The 20460-nt window shown below is 48.6% G+C and overlaps 1 protein-coding gene across 6 annotated transcripts in view; it reads left to right on the top strand.

The window, feature by feature from the left end:
* The window catches only part of FAT3 (FAT atypical cadherin 3), a 745380-nt gene that overhangs the window by 687788 nt on the left and 37132 nt on the right, over positions 1–20460 (top strand). For all 6 annotated transcript variants that reach the window (XM_069759239.1, XM_069759241.1, XM_069759238.1 and 3 more), the window contains 2 exons: positions 16497–16631; positions 17564–17721. In XM_069759239.1, the coding sequence (XP_069615340.1) occupies positions 16497–16631; positions 17564–17721 (293 nt within the window). The remainder of the gene's footprint in view (positions 1–16496; positions 16632–17563; positions 17722–20460) is intronic.

Here is a 20460-nt window from a genome sequence, read left to right as displayed (position 1 = left end):
GCATTGTTATATCCTATGATCCTGACCACATAGGCATTGTTATACCCTATGATCCTGACTACATGGGCATTGTCATACCCTATGATCCTGACCACATGGGCATTGTTATATCCTATGATCCTGACCACATGGGCATTGTTATACCCTATGATCCTGACCACATGGGCATTGTTATATCCTATGATCCTGACCACATGGGCATTGTTATACCCTATGATCCTGACTACATGGGCATTGTCATACCCTATGATCCTGACCACATGGGCATTGTTATATCCTATGATCCTGACCACATGGGCATTGTTATACCCTATGATCCTGACCACATGGGCATTGTTATACCCTATGATCCTGACCACATGGGCATTGTCATACCCTATGATCCTGACCACATGGGCATTGTTATACCCTATGATCCTGACCACATGGGCATTGTTATACCCTATGATCCTGACCACATGGGCATTGTCATACCCTATGATCCTGACCACATGGGCATTGTTATACCCTATGATCCTGACTACATGGGCATTGTCATACCCTATGATCCTGACCACATGGGCATTGTTATATCCTATGATCCTGACCACATGGGCATTGTTATACCCTATGATCCTGACTACATGGGCATTGTCATACCCTATGATCCTGACTACATGGGCATAGTCATACCCTATGATCCTGACCACATGGGCATTGTCAAGTCAGACCAGGAACGGACTGAGAGTGAAATTCAGCCCTGGCAATTGAAAGCACATAGGACCACGTTGTTCCTTCCCCTGGTCACCGTATCAATTGCAATCTGAGGACACTGATACTGTTAACAGCATAGCAGACAATGCAACCCATGACTGGAACAGCCCATCTGGCATTTGCCAGAATTGCCAGATGGCCAGTCCGGCCCTGAGTCAGACACTATGATCCTGATGACATTATCATTTCCATACATTATAATCTTGACCACATGGGCATTGTCATACCCTAAGGTCCTGACCACATGGGCAATGTTATATGCTATGATCCTGACCACATGGGCATTGTCATACACTATAATCCTGACCACATGGGCATTGTCATACACTATGATCCTGACCACATGGGCATTGTCATACACTATGATTCTGACCACATGGGCATTGTCATACACTATGATCCTTACCACATGGGCATTGTCATACACGTCAATCCCGACCACATGAGCATTGTCATACACGTTAATCCTCAACACATGGATGTTGTCATACACATTCATACTGACCACATAGGCATTGTCATACCCTATGATCCTGACCAAATGGGCATTGCTATATCCTATGATCCTGACCACATGAGCATTGTCATACACTGGGAGCCTTACCACATGGGCATTGTCATACACTTTAATCCTGCACACATGGGCATTGTCAGAACCTATGATCCTGACCACATGGGCATAGTCATACACTATAATCTTGACCACATGGGCTTTGGTTTAACCTATGATCCTGACCACATGGGCATTGTCATACACTATGATTCTGACCACATGGGCATTGTCATACCCTATGATCCTTACCACATGGGCATTGTCATACACGTCAATCCCGACCACATGAGCATTGTCATACACGTTAATCCTCAACACATGGATGTTGTCATACACATTCATACTGACCACATAGGCATTGCCATACCCTATGATCCTGACCACATGGGCATTGCCATACCCTATGATCCTGACCAAATGGGCATTGTCATATCCTATGATCCTGACCACATGAGCATTGTCATACACTGGGAGCCTTACCACATGGGCATTGTCATACACTTTAATCCTGCCCACATGGGCATTGTCAGAACCTATGATCCTGACCACATGGGCATTGTCATACACTTTAATCCTGCCCACATGGGCATTGTCAGAACCTATGATCCTGACCACATGGGCATAGTCATACACTTTAATCTTGACCACATGGGCATTGTTATAACCTATGATCCTGACCACATGGGCATTGTCATATGCTATGGTCACATGATGCATCTCAGTAAAGCACAGGTACATAATAGATAATGAATGAGTGTATATTACATGCAGATTTTCTGTGTTCCCCTGCCGCCATGTCTGGTTGCGGGGCCCATATGGTAAAGGACACAACCTTACATCTGTCACACATTAAAGTTTCAGGGTACATCTGGCGCTGAGTACCTTGGGCCGATCTCTTGAAGGATGAACCAGTGTAGTTTGTCACCCAGCATTGAGACAAATGAATCCACAAAATCCTTTAAAATCTGAATTTCTAATAAATAACTCCTCCCGAATACAGGAGTAAGACTATGGAGGAGAAGGTTTATAAAAATGATTGCAAAGGGCCAGAGGAAGTTTATATTAGATCAGCTCTGATTTTCCACCCTGTTACAATGGCTGAAATCAGGTTGGTAATTACCAACATAAAAATTACTCTAATTTTACTATTATGTAAAAGTAGGATTAGTTTTAAGTTAGTAAGTTAAATTTAAGGGGTTCTCAACTTTGGACAATGCCTTCTTGTTAGACAGCTGCCTTGATATAATACTAATAACACAAATCTCATTGATCATCAGTGATCGCTGCGTAATCCTGGCTGTAACTGATCAATTTCCCTACAGTGCCACCACAGGAGAAATGAAGCATTACACAATACAGTCCTCCAGAGAGCCGCACTTTGTGGTCATTCGCCACTCCAGATCTTGAATGAAAGAGCCCCCTCTATTAAATCGGAATTTCCTAATGTGATGAATAAAAATGGGTTTTCCAACTTTTGGAGGTCTGAGCAAGAGGGTCTTAAAATGTAACATGATTTGAGGTTAAAATATTGGGAGTTCAGGTTAATATAGGCCTCTAGGTCCATATGGTCTCTAGATAAGGTCTCCAGATCCAGATGGAAGCTCCTGGGCCCCAATACAAAATCTGTAACAGGCCTTCACCTCCCATGTGCTTCTGGAGGAGAGGTCTTCCCCCCTCTTAGGCACAAGGGCCCGGGAGACTTCCCCTTTAATCCATTCAGCATTACAGTGGCGCGTACGGCTAGCACTTTTTATGAAAATCTCAGGGGTGGGAAAGTATAGAAATCCCAAATCCGACATGTTTAAAAACATCAAAATGAGTTTGTTTTCATCGGATCTCAATGTTTTATGAAATGCAAAATTCTCCGGCATTAATACTTCTCAGATGCGTCGCTGGAGTGAAGGAGCGGCGACATGAATAAACATAGGTTGACATTTGCTGAATATCTTTTGGGAGTTTGAGGATGCAGAATTAAGTGACACGTGCGTAAAAATAGACAATACTGGCGCCATTACTGTTCACATACATATATAGGAATGGGCCAACCACAAGACCCCTATAGATATGCCAACTATATAAACCACAGGCCCAACATGGCATTGAACCCACAAAATCTGCATAACAGAGCCAGCCATGTACACCACCAGAATACTGCCTGTCCCAGTGACGACTGCATGACCCACATAAGAGGACCAGACACAGGGCCACTACGGCTGTGTCCGCCACAAATCACCAAACGAGTGTCCACAGGACCACCATGGTATGTCAGACATGGAATACTATTTGTGGGTCAGCCACATAATCCAATAACAGTGCCAGCCACAGTACCATTATAGTGTGACAGCAGAGGAATCCGCTGAGTGTCAGCCACATAATCCAGTAACAGTGCCAGCCAAAGAGCTCCCAGTAACAGTGCCAGCCAAAGTGCTCCCAGTGACAATGCCAGCCAAAGAGTTCCCATTAACAGTGCCAGCCACATAATCCAGTAACAGTGCCAGCCAAAGTGCTCCCAGTAACAGTGCCAGCCAAAGAGCTCCCAGTAACAGTGCCAGCCAAAGAGCTCCCAGTAACAGTGCCAGCCAAAGAGCTCCCAGTAACAGTGCCAACCAAAGAGCTCCCATTAACAGTGCCAGCCAAAGAGCTCCCAGTAACAATGCCAACCAAAGAGCTCCCAGTAACAGTGCCAGCCAAAGAGCTCCCAGTAACAATGCCAACCAAAGAGCTCCCAGTAACAGTGCCAGCCAAAGTGCTCCCAGTAACAGTGCCAGCCAAAGTGCTCCCAGTAACAGTGCCAGCCAAAGTGCTCCCAGTAACAGTACCAACCAAAGAGCTCCCATTAACAGTGCCAGCCAAAGTGCTCCCAGTGACAGTACCAACCAAAGAGCTCCCATTAACAGTGCCAGCCAAAGAGCTCCCAGTAACAATGCCAACCAAAGAGCTCCCAGTAACAGTGCCAGCCAAAGAGCTCCCAGTAACAATGCCAACCAAAGAGCTCCCAGTAACAGTGCCAGCCAAAGTGCTCCCAGTAACAGTGCCAGCCAAAGTGCTCCCAGTAACAGTGCCAGCCAAAGTGCTCCCAGTGACAGTACCAACCAAAGAGCTCTCATTAACAGTGCCAGCCAAAGTGCTCCCAGTAACAATGCCAACCAAAGAGCTCCCAGTAACAGTGCCAGCCAAAGACCTCCCAGTAACAGTGCCAGCCAAAGTGCTCCCAGTAACAGTGCCAGCCAAAGTGCTCCCAGTGACAGTACCAACCAAAAAGCTCCCATTAACAGTGCCAGCCAAAGAGCTCCCAGTAACAGTGCCAGCCAAAGTGCTCCCAGTAACAATGCCAACCAAAGAGCTCCCAGTAACAGTGCCAGCCAAAGAGCTCCCAGTAACAGTGCCAGCCAAAGTGCTCCCAGTAACAATGCCAACCAAAGTGCTCCCAGTAACAGTGCCAGCCAAAGAGCTCCCAGTAACAGTGCCAGCCACAGAGCTCCCAGTAACAGTGCCAGCCAAAGAGTTCCCAGTAACAGTGCCAGCCAAAGAGCTCCCAGTAACAGTGCCAGCCAAAGTGCTCCCAGTAACAATGCCAACCAAAGAGCTCCCAGTAACAGTGCCAGCCAAAGAGCTCCCAGTAACAGTGCCAGCCAAAGTGCTCCCAGTGACAGTACCAACCAAAAAGCTCCCATTAACAGTGCCAGCCAAAGAGCTCCCAGTAACAGTGCCAGCCAAAGTGCTCCCAGTAACAGTGCCAGCCAAAGTGCTCCCAGTGACAATGCCAACCAAAGAGCTCCCAGTAACAATGCCAGCCAAAGAGCTCCCAGTAACAGTGCCAGCCAAAGAGCTCCCAGTAACAGTGCCAGCCAAAGTGCTCCCAGTAACAGTGCCAGCCAAAGTGCTCCCAGTGACAGTACCAGCCAAAGTGCTCCCAGTAACAATGCCAACCAAAGAGCTCCCAGTAACAGTGCCAGCCAAAGTGCTCCCAGTAACAGTGCCAGCCAAAGTGCTCCCAGTAACAATGCCAACCAAAGAGCTCCCAGTAACAGTGCCAGCCAAAGTGCTCCCAGTAACAGTGCCAGCCAAAGTGCTCCCAGTAACAATGCCAACCAAAGAGCTCCCAGTAACAGTGCCAGCCAAAGAGTTCCCAGTAACAGTGCCAGCCAAAGAGCTCCCAGTAACAGTGCCAGCCACAGAGCTCCCAGTAACAGTGCCAGCCACAGAGCTCCCAGTAACAGTGCCAGCCAAAGAGCTCCAGGTAACAGCGCCAGCCAAAGAGCTCCCAGTAACAGTGCCAACCAAAGAGCTCCCAGTAACAGTGCCAGCCAAAGAGCACCCAGTAACAGTGCCAGCCAAAGAGCTCCCAGTAACAGTGCCAGCCAAAGAGCTCCCAGTAACAGTGCCAGCCAAAGAGCTCCCAGTAACAGTGCCAGCCAAAAAGCTCCCAGTAACAGTGCCAGCCAAAGAGCACCCAGTAACAGTGCCAGCCACAGAGCTCCAGTAACAGTGCCAGCCAAAGAGCTCCCAGTAACAGTGCAACCAAAGAGCTTCCAGTAACAGTGCCAACCAAAGAGCTCCCAGTAACAGTGCCAGCCAAAGAGCTCCCAGTAACAGTGCCAGCCAAAGAGCTCCCAGTAACAGTGCCAGCCACAGAGCTCCCAGTAACAGTGCCAGCCAAAGAGCTCCCAGTAACAGTGCCAGCCAAAGAGCTCCCAGTAACAGTGCCAGCCAAAGAGCTCCCAGTAACAGTGCCAGCCAAAGAGTTCCCAGTAACAGTGCCAACCACAGAGCTCCCAGTAACAGTGCCAGTCACAGAGCTACCAGTAACAGTGCCAGCCACAGAGCTCCCAGTAACAGTGCCAGCCAAAGAGCTCCCAGTAACAGGTCCAGCCAAAGAGCTCCAGGTAACAGTGCCAGCCAAAGAGCTCCCAGTAACAGGTCCAGCCAAAGAGCTCCCAGTAACAGTGCCAGCCAAAGAGCTCACAGTAACAGTGCCAACCACAGAGCTCCCAGTAACAGTGCCAGCCAAAGAGCTCCCAGTAACAGTGCCAGCCAAAGAGCTCCCAGTAACAGTGCCAGCCAAAGAGCTCCCAGTAACAGTGCCAGCCAAAGAGCTCCCAGTAACAGTGCCAGCCAAAGAGCTCCCAGTAACAGTGCAAGCCAAAGAGCTCCCAGTAACAGTGCCAGCCAAAGAGCACCCAGTAACAGTGCCAGCCAAAGAGCTCCCAGTAACAGTGCAAGCCAAAGAGCTCCCAGTAACAGTGCCAGCCAAAGAGCTCCCAGTAACAGTGCCAGCCAGAGTTCCCAGTAACAGTGCCAACCACAGAGCTCCCAGTAACAGTGCCAGTCACAGAGCTACCAGTAACAGTGCCAGCCACAGAGCTCCCAGTAACAGTGCCAGCCAAAGAGCTCCCAGTAACAGTGCCAGCCAAAGAGCTCCCAGTAACAGTGCCAGCCACAGAGCTCCCAGTAACAGTGCCAGCCACAGAGCTCCCAGTAACAGTGCCAGCCAAAGAGCTCCCAGTAACAGTGCCAGCCAAAGAGCTCCCAGTAACAGTGCCAGCCAAAGAGCTCCCAGTAACAGTGCCAGCCAAAGAGTTCCCAGTAACAGTGCCAACCACAGAGCTCCCAGTAACAGTGCCAGTCACAGAGCTACCAGTAACAGTGCCAGCCACAGAGCTCCCAGTAACAGTGCCAGCCAAAGAGCTCCCAGTAACAGGTCCAGCCAAAGAGCTCCAGGTAACAGTGCCAGCCAAAGAGCTCCCAGTAACAGGTCCAGCCAAAGAGCTCCCAGTAACAGTGCCAGCCAAAGAGCTCACAGTAACAGTGCCAACCACAGAGCTCCCAGTAACAGTGCCAGCCAAAGAGCTCCCAGTAACAGTGCCAGCCAAAGAGCTCCCAGTAACAGTGCCAGCCAAAGAGCTCCCAGTAACAGTGCCAGCCACAGAGCTCCCAGTAACAGTGCCAGCCAAACAGCTCCCAGTAACAGTGCCAGCCAAAGAGCTCCCAGTAACAGTGCAAGCCAAAGAGCTCCCAGTAACAGTGCCAGCCAAAGAGCACCCAGTAACAGTGCCAGCCAAAGAGCTCCCAGTAACAGTGCAAGCCAAAGAGCTCCCAGTAACAGTGCCAGCCAAAGAGCTCCCAGTAACAGTGCCAGCCAGAGTTCCCAGTAACAGTGCCAACCACAGAGCTCCCAGTAACAGTGCCAGTCACAGAGCTACCAGTAACAGTGCCAGCCACAGAGCTCCCAGTAACAGTGCCAGCCAAAGAGCTCCAGGTAACAGTGCAAGCCAAAGAGCTCACAGTAACAGTGCCAACCACAGAGCTCCCAGTAACAGTGCCAGCCAAAGAGCTCCCAGTAACAGTGCCAGTCACAGAGCTACCAGTAACAGTGCCAACCAGAGCTACCAGTAACAGTGCCAGCCAAAGAGTTCCCAGTAACAGTGCCAGCCAAAGAGCTCACAGTAACAGTGCCAACCACAGAGCTCCCAGTAACAGTGCCAGCCAAAGAGTTCCCAGTAAAAGTGCCAGTCACAGAGCTACCAGTAACAGTGCCAACCAGAGCTACCAGTAACAGTGCCAGCCACAGAGCTCCCAGTAACAGTGCAACCAAAGAGCTCCCAGTAACAGGTCCAGCCAAAGAGCTCCCAGTAACAGTGCCAGCCACAGAGCTCCCAGTAACAGTGCCAGCCACAGAGATCCCAGTAACAGTGCCAACCAAAATGCTCCCAGTAACAGTGCCAGCCAAAGAGCTCCCAGTAACAGTGCCAGCCACAGAGCTACCATTAACAGTGCCAACCAGAGCTACCAGTAACAGTGCCAGCCACAGAGATCCCAGTAACAGTGCCAACCAAAATGCTCCCAGTAACAGTGCCAGCCAAAGAGCTCCCAGTAACAGTGCCAGCCACAGAGCTACCATTAACAGTGCCAACCAGAGCTACCAGTAACAGTGCCAGCCACAGAGCTCCCAGTAACAGTGCCAACCAAAGAGCTCCCAGTAACAGTGCCAGCCAAAGAGCTCCCAGTAACAGTGTCAGCCAAAGAGCTCCCAGTAACAGTGCAAGCCAAAGAGCTCCCAGTAACAGTGCCAGCCAAAGAGCACCCAGTAACAGTGCCAGCCACAGAGCTCCCAGTAACAGTGCCAGCCACAGAGCTCCCAGTAACAGTGCAACCAAAGATCTTCCAGTAACAGTGCCAACCAAAGAGCTCCCAGTAACAGTGCCAGCCACAGAGTTCCCAGTAACAGTGCCAGCCAAAGAGCTCCAGGTAACAGCGCCAGCCAAAGAGCTCCCAGTAACAATGCCAACCAAAGAGCTCCCAGTAACAGTGCCAACCAAAGAGCTCCCAGTAACAGTGCCAGCCAGAGTTCCCAGTAACAGTGCCAGCCAAAGAGCTCCCAGTAACAGTGCCAGCCAAAGAGTTCCCAGTAACAGTGCCAACCACAGAGCTCCCAGTAACAGTGCCAACCAAAGAGCTCCCAGTAACAGTGCCAACCAAAGAGCTCCCAGTAAGAGTGCCAGCCAAAGAGTTCCCAGTAACAGTGCCAGCCAAAGAGCTCCCAGTAACAGTGCCAGCCAAAGAGTTCCCAGTAACAGTGCCAACCACAGAGCTCCCAGTAACAGCGCCAGCCAAAGAGCTCCCAGTAACAATGCCAACCAAAGAGCTCCCAGTAGCGGTGCCAGCCAAAGAGCTCCCAGTAACAGTGCCAGCCAAAGAGTTCCCAGTAACAGTGCCAACCACAGAGCTCCCAGTAACAGTGCCAGTCACAGAGCTACCAGTAACAGTGGCAGCCAAAGAGCTCCCAGTAACAGTGCCAGCCAAAGAGCTCCCAGTAACAGTGCCAGCCAAAGAGCTCCCAGTAACAGTGCCAGCCAAAGAGCTCCCAGTAACAGTGCCAGCCCAAGAGCTCCCAGTAACAGTGCCAGCCAAAGAGCTCCCAGTAACAGTGCCAGCCAAAGAGCTCCCAGTAACAGTGCCAACCAAAGTGCTCCCAGTAACAGTGCCAGCCCAAGAGCTCCCAGTAACAGTGCCAGCCAAAGAGCTCCCAGTAACAGTGCCAGCCAAAGAGCTCCCAGTAACAGTGCCAGCCCAAGAGCTCCCAGTAACAGTGCCAGCCAAAGAGCTCCCAGTAACAGTGCCAGCCAAAGAGCTCCCAGTAACAGTGCCAACCAAAGTGCTCCCAGTAACAGTGCCAGCCCAAGAGCTCCCAGTAACAGTGCCAGCCACAGAGCTCCCAGTAACAGTGCCAACCAAAGAGCTCACAGTAACAGTGCCAACCAAAGAGCTCCCAGTAACAGTGCCAGCCAAAGAGCTCCCAGTAACAGGTCCAGCCAAAGAGCTCCCAGTAACAGTGCCAACCAAAGAGCTCACAGTAACAGTGCCAACCAAAGAGCTCCCAGTAACAGGTCCAGCCAAAGAGCTCCCAGTAACAGGTCCAGCCAAAGTGCTCCCAGTAACAGGTCCAGCCAAAGAGCTCCCAGTAACAGTGCCAACCAAAGAGCTCCCAGTAACAGTGCCAGCCAAAGTGCTCCCAGTAACAGGTCCAGCCAAAGAGCTCCCAGTAACAGTGCCAGTCACAGAGCTCCCAGTAACAGTGCCAACCACAGAGCTCCCAGTAACAGTGCCAGCCAAAGAGCTCCCAGTAACAGGTCCAGCCAAAGAGCTCCAGGTAACAGTGCCAGCCAAAGAGCTCACAGTAACAGTGCCAACCACAGAGCTCCCAGTAACAGTGCCAGCCAAAGAGCTCCCAGTAACAGTGCCAGTCACAGAGCTACCAGTAACAGTGCCAACCAGAGCTACCAGTAACAGTGCCAGCCAAAGAGTTCCCAGTAACAGTGCCAGCCACAGAGCTCCCAGTAACAGTGCAACCAAAGAGCTTCCAGTAACAGTGCCAGCCAAAGAGCTCCAGGTAACAGCGCCAGCCACAGAGCTCCCAGTAACAGTGCCAACCAAAGAGCTCCCAGTAACAGTGCCAGTCAAAGAGCTCCCAGTAACAGTGCCAGCCAAAGAGCTCCCAGTAACAGTGCCAGCCAAAGAGCTCCCAGTAACAGTGCCAGCCAAAGAGCTCCCAGTAACAGTGCCAGCCAAAGAGCTCCCAGTAACAGTGCCAGCCAAAGAGCACCCAGTAACAGTGCCAGCCAAAGAGCACCCAGTAACAGTGCAAGCCAAAGAGCTCCCAGTAACAGTGCCAGCCAAAGAGCACCCAGTAACAGTGCCAGCCACAGAGCTCCCAGTAACAGTGCCAGCCACAGAGCTCCCAGTAACAGTGCAACCAAAGAGCTTCCAGTAACAGTGCCAACCAAAGAGCTCCCAGTAACAGTGCCAGCCAAAGAGCTCCCAGTAACAGTGCCAGCCAAAGAGCTCCCAGTAACAGTGCCAGCCACAGAGCTCCCAGTAACAGTGCCAGCCACAGAGCTCCCAGTAACAGTGCAACCAAAGAGCTCCCAGTAACAGTGCCAGCCAAAGAGCTCCCAGTAACAGTGCCAGCCAAAGAGCTCCCAGTAACAGTGCCAGCCAAAGAGCTCCAGGTAACAGCGCAAGCCAAAGAGCTCCCAGTAACAATGCCAACCAAATAGCTCCCAGTAACAGTGCCAGCCAAAGAGCTCCCAGTAACAGTGCCAGCCAAAGAGCTCCCAATAACAGTGCCAGCCAAAGAGTTCCCAGTAACAGTGCCAACCACAGAGCTCCCAGTAACAGTGCCAGCCAAAGAGTTCCCAGTAACAGTGCCAGCCAAAGAGCTCCCAGTAACAGTGCCAACCACAGAGCTCCCAGTAACAGCGCCAGCCAAAGAGCTCCCAGTAACAATGCCAACCAAAGAGCTCCCAGTAGCAGTGCCAGCCAAAGAGCTCCCAGTAACAGTGCCAGCCAAAGAGCTCCCAGTAACAGTGCCAGCCAAAGAGTTCCCAGTAACAGTGCCAACCACAGAGCTCCCAGTAACAGTGCCAGTCACAGAGCTACCAGTAACAGTGCCAGCCAAAGAGCTCCAGTTAACAGTGCAAGCCAAAGAGCTCCCAGTAACAGTGTCAGCCAAAGAGCTCCCAGTAACAGTGCCAGCCAAAGAGCTCCCAGTAACAGTGCCAGCCCAAGAGCTCCCAGTAACAGTGCCAGCCAAAGAGCTCCCAGTAACAGTGCCAACCAAAGTGCTCCCAGTAACAGTGCCAGCCCAAGAGCTCCCAGTAACAGTGCCAGCCACAGAGCTCCCAGTAACAGTGCCAACCAAAGAGCTCCCAGTAACAGTGCCAGCCACAGAGCTCCCAGTAACAATGCCAGCCACAGAGCTCCCAGTAACAGTGCAACCAAAGAGCTCCCAGTAACAGTGCCAACCAAAGAGCTCCCAGTAACAGGTCCAGCCAAAGAGCTCCCAGTAACAGGTCCAGCCAAAGAGTTCCCAGTAACAGGTCCAGCCAAAGAGCTCCGAGTAACAGTACCAGCCAAAGAGCTTCTAGTAACAGTGCCAGCCAAAGAGCTCCCAGTAACAGTGCCAGCCACAGAGCTCCCAGTAACAATGCCAGCCACAGAGCTCCCAGTAACAGTGCAACCAAAGAGCTCACAGTAACAGTGCCAACCAAAGAGCTCCCAGTAACAGGTCCAGCCAAAGAGCTCCCAGTAACAGGTCCAGCCAAAGAGTTCCCAGTAACAGGTCCAGCCAAAGAGCTCCGAGTAACAGTACCAGCCAAAGAGCTTCTAGTAACAGTGCCAGCCAAAGAGCTCCCAGTAACAGTGCCAGCCACAGAGCTCCCAGTAACAATGCCAGCCACAGAGCTCCCAGTAACAGTGCAACCAAAGAGCTCACAGTAACAGTGCCAACCAAAGAGCTCCCAGTAACAGGTCCAGCCAAAGAGCTCCCAGTAACAGGTCCAGCCAAAGAGTTCCCAGTAACAGGTCCAGCCAAAGAGCTCCGAGTAACAGTACCAGCCAAAGAGCTTCTAGTAACAGTGCCAGCCAAAGAGCTCCCAGTAACAGTGCCAACCAAAGTGCTCCCAGTAACAGTGCCAGCCAAAGAGCACCCAGTAACAGTGCCAACCAAAGTGCTCCCAGTAACAGTGCCAGCCAAAGTGCTCCCAGTAACAGTGCCAGCCAAAGAGCTCCCAGTAACCGGTCCAGCCCAAGAGCTCCCAGTAACAGTGCCAGCCAAAGAGCTCCCAGTAACAGTGCCAACCAAAGAGCTCCCAGTAACAGTGCCAGCCAAAGAGCTCCCAGTAACAGTGCCAGCCAAAGAGCTCCCAGTAACAGTGCCAGCCACTGGACTGCCATAAAGGTAATAACCGCAAGTCCCGATACCAGAGACAGTGAGTTTACAATAATCACAACCCCCATAAGTGACAGCCACAACTTTTCAAGATTTAACTCCTCTGCTCGCCCACCTGAAAACACATTGTCTAATAATGAGCCAAAAAGAGGAGGAAGGGGCCGGGGATATGTTGGCTCTATACAAGGAAGGATGATCATCTTTGGTATTCAGTGGACACTTTCATCCAAATTTTGGTTTATGTCATGACAGTCCAAACTTGACAAACCCCCGGAGTGCCCCTTTAATCTGCCTTCTTGGGGTCTGGTCATTCAGTTCTAGTGTATCAGGCGAGACGGTAACGTGCGATCTCCGGCTGTCACTCGTCACTTCAGACCTCGTCTGAGTCGGTAACTCAACCATGTCATTTCTGAAAACAGTAATTTACCCTTTTCTGAACGAAAATATATAATCGCCTGAGTAATCCGAGCCCCGGCCAGAAGACGTACGCCGAGCATTTCCCTGTCAGCGCTGCCCCGGCCGTCCATCAGATGCTGTCATTAATTGCGTAGGAAGTGAAGTGGCGCGTCCACATGGCGCTTATGTGACGGAGCGATCCCCTGTGTGGCTTCCCTCTCACACGCTCCCCTTCGGGTTATATATTCTACCTTTGTTATACTGGAAGAATAAGTTGTCGCGAAGAGGCAGTGTATGGACACGACTGGTCATAGGCGATGCCGAAATTATCAGGACTGGTGTATCTAAGTCTATCGTGTGAGATTGTCCCACGAAACTACAGTCCTTGTAGTGCAAAAACTGCCACTATAGAGATGTATCAAGAAGGCACCATATGGCGGCACAATGCCCACTGGTCTGTACCATGGAAGCATAGCGACTGTGTTTGATGCTGTGCAGGGTCCCTGTATATTGCTTTACTGCTATCTTTATCTTGCGCTGTATTACAGAGGTATCATATAGGCACCATATGGCGGCATAGTGCCAACTGATGCATAATATGAAACATTAGGGACTCTCTTTGCTACCGTGTAAGGTGCCTGCACTTTGCTTTACTGTTATCTCAACCTGGTGCTATATTACAGAGGTATCGCAGAGACACCATATAGCGGCATAGTGCCCACTGGTCTGTATTATGGAAGGATAGGGACCGTGTTTGATGCTTTACAGGGTCTCTGTACATTGCTTTAGTGCCATCTTTATATTGCTTTGTATTACAGAAGTGTCATATAGGCACCATATGGCAGCATAGTGTCCAGCAGTCTGTAGTATGGAAGCATAGGGACTGTGTTTGATGTTGTACAGAATGCCTGTACATTGCTTTAGTGCGATCTTTCTCTTGCGCTGTATTACAGAGGTATCCTATAAGCACCATATGGCGACATAGTGTCCAGCAGTCAGTAATATGGAAGGATAGGGACTGTGTTTGATGCTGTACAGGATCTGTGTACATTGCTTTAGTGCGTCTGGTGACCATGGGTCCGTAATATGAAACCAAAGGGACTCTTTTTGCTACTGTGCAGGGTCCTTGCACTTTGCTTTACTGTTATCTCCACCTTCTGCTATATTACAGAGGTATCGCCAAGACACCATATGGCAGCATATTCCCATCGGTCTGTGGTATGGAAGGATAGGGACTGTGTTTGATGCCTGAGGGCCCTGCACATTGCTTTTCTGCTATTTTTATGTTGTGCTGTAGAGGATACAGAGGTATCATGAAAGCACAGTATGGCGGCATAGTGCTGATGGGTCTGTAACATGGAAACATGGTCACTCTGTTGGTTGCTGTACAGGGTCCCTGCACATTGCTGTACTGTGACCTCCATGCCGTGCTGTATTACAGAGGTTATGGCAGCACAGAGAACATGGGTCAGTAATATGGAGGCATAGGGCATGTGGTCGGTGCTGTACAGGGTCCCTTCACATTGCTTTGCTGCTCTCATTCTCACGCTATGGCACATAGGTATCATGAAGGGATTATAGGGTGGCACAGTGTCTACAGGTCTGTAATGTGGAGGCATAGGGTAAATGTTCGGTGCTGACATCGTTCCTGCTTTACTGTTATTTCTATCTTGCAATATATTACAGAAGTATCATAAAGGCACCATATGGCGGTATAGTGTCAATCCATTCATAAAATGAATCAATTGGGACTATTTTTGCTATTGTGTAGGGTTCCTGCAGATTGCTTTACTGATATCTCCATGCCATACTATATTACAGCAGTATCATGAAAGCACAGTATGGCGGGATAGTGACCATGGCTACTTTCACACTGGCGTTTTTTTCAATACGTCGCAATGCGTCGTTTAGGGGAAAAAACGCATCCTGCAAAGTTGTCTGCAGGATGCATTTTTGCCCCATAGACTAACATTAGCGACGCATTGACACACGTTGCAGCCGTCGTGCGACGGTTGCGCCGTGTTGTGGCGGTCCGCCAGGAGCAAAAAACGTTACATGTTACTCCGCCCCCACCTCCCCGTACCTCTCAATGGGGCAGCGGATGCATTCACTGCTAGCGTCGGTAACCTCGGCCCGACGCACTGCGACGGGCCGAACCCGACGCTAGTGTGAAAGTAGCCTAATATGGACGCATCGCTACTCTGTTGGTTACTGGAGAATCTTCCTGCACATTACTGTTATGTATATTTCATGCTATATTAGAGCAGTATCATCAAGGCACTATATGGCGGCACAGTTACTATGAGTCTGTAATATAGAACCATAGTCACTCTCTTGGTGTCTATACAGGTTCCTTGTGCAATACTGTTATCTCCATCTCAGAATATAATACAAAGGTATCATGGAGGCACCATGTGGCGGCATAGTGCCCACAGGTCGGTGACATGGAACCATAGGGACTCTATTTGGTGCTGTACAGGGTCCTTTTAGATTACAGTTTTCTCCATCTCAGGCTATACTACAGAGACATCATGGAGGCACCATATGGCGGCACAGTGCCGACAGGTCGGTGATATGGAACCATAGGGACTACAGTTGATGTTGTACAGGGTCTTTTTAGATTATGGTTATCAATATTTCACACTATATTACAGAGACAACATAGAGGCACCATATGGCGGCACAGTGCCCACAGGTCGGTGATATGGAACCATAGGGACTGTCATCTCCATCTCATGCTATATTACGGAGGTATCATAGAGGCACCATATGGCGGCACAGTGCCCACAGGTCTATGATATGGAACCATAGGGACTGTCATCTCCATCTCATGCTATATTACAGAGGTATCATAGAGGCACCATATGGCGGCACAGTGCCCACAGGTCGGTGATATGGAACCATAGGGACTGTCATCTCCATCTCATGCTATATTACAGAGGTATCATAGAGGCACCATATGGCGGCACAGTGCCCACAGGTCTATGATATGGAACCATAGGGACTGTCATCTCCATCTCATGCTATATTACAGAGGTATCATAGAGGCACCATATGGCGGCACAGTGCCCACAGGTCTATGATATGGAACCATAGGGACTGTCATCTCCATCTCATGCTATATTACAGAGGTATCATAGAGGCACCATATGGCGGCACAGTGCCCACAGGTCGGTGATATGGAACCATAGGGACTGTCATCTCCATCTCATGCTATATTACAGAGGTATCATAGAGGCACCATATGGCGGCACATTGCCCATGGCTCTATATTATAAAAGTCACTCTTTTGGTTGCTGTATAGGGTCCTTGCACTTTAATGTTATCTCCATCTCAGGCTATATTAGAGAGACATCATGGAGGCACCATATGGCGGCACAGTGTCTGTGACATGGAACCATAGGGACTCTGGTGCTGGACAGGGTTCCCACAGTGCCTGGACCATTATGCTGCCTGATGTGCTCCACTATATGGATTATTACATGGGATAATAAAGCAATCATCAGCCATCTTCATAGGGGACGCACCGCAGGCTTTCTTCTCAGGCTGCTCCGTGTGTTGCAGGTGGACTCTGCCCCGGCTCCGCCGATCCATGTTTGAACAAGCCGTGTCCTGAGGATATGCAATGTGTGGGGTACGAAGTCAGCCGGAGACCATTCATCTGCCAGTGCCCACCAGGCAAACTCGGAGAATGCTCAGGTAAAATCCATTATTCACAGGATATCTCCGACGCAGACAGAAGCTTTTAATATTTACTTTTATATCAAAGGGATTACAGAATTTCTTTATTCCGGAGCCCAAAGGTAGTAAATAAGACTAGGAGGAGAGAAACGGCGCCGTCAGGATGGGCTGGAAGGTTAAGCGTATAGCCGTCCGAATGTAGTACCGTACTAATGTCACAGTAAGCCCCATGCGTCCCGTATGAAGGGGCTCAGGAACCATGTGGGGTCATAATATCCCGAGTCCAAAGTCAAGAAGCGCCCAGCCATCCGAAAAATGGGACAACTCCATCCACATGCCCCATCAGGGGAGAGTTCCACCCAAAGACACCCATATATACCACGTAGAAACTAAATGACCCCCTCAGCCAACCCATATATGGTCCATATTACGGTATATGGATGTCATCACTACACTTACGTATAAGATCAGTGACGTATACAGTCCCGCCACGCTACCATCAGGAGACCGGGTCATTTTTGCTGACTTTTGACTCACAAATTACCCGGACAATTCCTACATGTTAGTAGGAATAAGCTGACCATAAACTGATCACTAACTGAACCACTGATGGGAGATCCAGAGATTAGCTGTAATTAGTGAGGGGTGCTTTTAGGAAGTGTTCAGTTTTCCCACAGTGCCCCCGCAGGGAGAGTGAAGCATTACACAGTACTCATTCATATGAATGGAATGTCTGTGTATCACGGGACATAACAGGTCTTCTATTATATATATTATTATATTATTATATTATTTACCCATTCTCCAGTCAGCCCTGAGATCGTGATCCTAGACGGGTGGCCCCCTAGTCGGGCGTATGAAAATGATTTTTTTTCTATACTAGACATTCCCTTTAAATCTGCCAAACAAATTTGTATGAATGAATACAGTATATTTCCTCATTATTTCAGGACACACTTCACTAAGTTTTGCTGGAAACAGTTACATCAAATACCGGGTCTCCGAGAACAGCAAGCGAGATGAATTCAGACTGGGCCTGAGAATGCGGACTCTGCAGAACAGCGCCATCATCATGTACACGAGATCCAACCCCTGCATGATCCTGAAGGTAAGTCCGTGCTAAAAATCGGCTACAATTCACCACCGTACCCCACATTATACCCATTGGACCATGTACAACTCTGGACGACAACTTTGCCTTTTAAAGATCTGAACCCCAAATTCTTTCTTCTGCTCATGTGCAACTTTTGGCCAATTACATAAAGCAGTAGAAACCCTGTGATTGGAAAACCCTTCCGTTTCGTTGCTCTCCATCAAGACCCGAAGTGATCACGTCCCGACCACCAATCATCTGTCGCTTGATGTCACTGATTGTCTGCAGAGGTCAGGTAACTGGTGGTTGGGATTTTATCACTTTCAGCCCCATTGGAAAGCAGTGGAAGATTGTAGTGCTATTATTTCTTTCTTCTAGGATCCCTAACCTCTGATTTCTATTTAGAAAACCCCTTTAATGTTTCAATATATTTTTTTTAAATCGAAATCAGAGCTTTTTTTTCCACCTCTAAATCCCCTGAACTGACAGTTAAAAAGAATCTATCAGCAGGGTTTGCTATATCTTAGAGCAGTATAATATAGGGCAAGATAGCCTGATTCCAGCAATGTGTCACTTACTAGACTGCTTGGCGCAGTTTTGATAGAATCCCTGTTTTCTCTGCTGTAGATTTGTGTTTATATAACCCCGCCCACACCACTGATTGGCAGCTTCCTGTGTACATTGTTAGCAAGCTGCCAATCAGTGATGGGGGTGGGGTTACACACATTAGCTTGACTGTCTGGCACATGACATCTAGTCCTGCAGTGATTATCTCCTGCTAATAAAACACTGATTGTATGGAAACTGCAACACACAGCCTAATAAGGGACATATCCCTGGAATCAGGCTAACTTGCCCTATATTATGCTGCTCTTAGATTAAATAGCAAAAACCTCCTGACAGATTCCTTTTAAATGCTAAAATTCTGTCTATTTGCACTCACCACTAGGGGGAGCATTAGAGCTGACAAGTGAACCCACTAAATGACAGGGACCATCTGATTATACTGTTAAATGGTCATTATTCCAGGAAAACTCGTTAGCAAAAAAGAAAAGTGGGTCGAACTGTACTAAAAGAAAAGCCATTTGAGGAAGTGTTCGTCGATGGCTTACTTTCATGTACCCTTTAAGAACACGTGCACGAGCCGAGAGCGTGCATGTGTATGGAGAAGCCGGGAGGAATAGTTCGCTCTATTCACTCGTTACAAATCGTGACGACCTCAGCTATTCGACGTCAACTTGTTTCCTCTTTCCGACTGATTTTTCAATTGTTGGTTTTGGATGCTGAGGATGAGTAACACAATAGATCTCTACCATTGGAGGAGTGATTATTAATAGTGCTGGGATAAGGTGTTACACGGGCATGCACGGGTTCTAAAGGAGTGACTCGAATAATAGGTTCCAGTCCCTGCTTGTCTCGCGAAGACTCTAACATATTATTTGTGCATGCCGAAGACCCGAGCATGCTCAGATAACGCCTTATCTGAACACGTTCATCATTAATTATTCCCAGTAATCCAGACCGGTTGTGTTCCTGCAGTCTGCGGGGACTCGTCACATAGTGATCTAGCTGAATGCTCCCAGATTTCACCAATGTTCCGTGCAGCGCCGATTCCTGTGATCTCCGCTTTATTCCCATACTCAGTGTGTCGCCTACAACCTAAAATCATACGTGCCATTCATCAGAGAAAACAGCTATTGGCTGAGGTGTAAATAAAGCATCGCCATATTACGGTGTAATTATACACACGCGGTATGTGGAAAGTCACAGGCGGAGGTCTCCGAAATTACATGCTTTATTATATGAGTCTCCCTCCTCCCACCTCGTCCTGTCTAATTAATTATTATGTCTAACCGCCACTGAGAGAACGAGATCAGGGACCCCTTATAATAAGAAATATGATGGTTTCTGATTTTTGCTCCTGAATTGCCTTAATAAGACTCAAAGGCTGAGAAACTTTTTAGCCTTACCATCCTTTGTCAAGTTTTTGCTATATTTAATAGAACAATACATTATAAAGATTCTGTATCCCTATTATTACATCCCATTTAATTACCCTATTAGGGTACCCAGCCATCGAATACTGGGGCACCCCTCTGATAACCAGTGAAGATTTTGGCTAAGTTCACACTAGGCGTTTTTGCTGCAGTTTTTTTTTGCTGCGTTTTACAGTAAGATTTTGTGCTTTGCTTGTATTTTTTTTGTACAACGCAGCAAGTCACTTCTTTCATGGTTTTTCAGCGTTTTTTCACCCATTGAAATGAATGAATGGTGAAAAAACGAACCAAGAACGCAGATATCATGTTTTGCTGCGTTTTTGTGTGTCAAAACCTGATTTTATAGAATAGGACTTTTTTATTTCAACACTAAACTTTATCAGCATGCTCAAGAGACAAATCTAGCATGCCAAAGCCTCACAAAAAACAAGGAAAACATTCTTTTTTTCTGCACCTTCTTTCCTGCAGAAAAAAAAATGATGAAAAACGCCCAGTGTGAATTTACCCTTAATGTGCCAGCAGATCCTGTTTTGTAGATATTTATTTGATTTGGTGCCATGTAATACCACGTTTGTCCTGCAGATGGCACTGCAGATTAAAAAAAAAAATCTGTGACTGCCCACATCTTCCACTGGTGATCGCAACTGGTTGATCACTCTGGATTTTTAGCTGCCAGACCCAGAAAACTCATGTTGAATTTTTTTTTATTTTAGAAAAGTGGTTGTAAGCATCTTTTAGTTAGGCCTCTTTCAGACAT

Source organism: Ranitomeya imitator, chromosome 3 (genome assembly GCF_032444005.1).
Source record: "Ranitomeya imitator isolate aRanImi1 chromosome 3, aRanImi1.pri, whole genome shotgun sequence".
NCBI lineage: Eukaryota > Metazoa > Chordata > Amphibia > Anura > Dendrobatidae > Ranitomeya > Ranitomeya imitator.
Note: the sequence above shows the minus strand (reverse complement) of the source record. Positions and strands in the feature narration are given on the sequence as shown.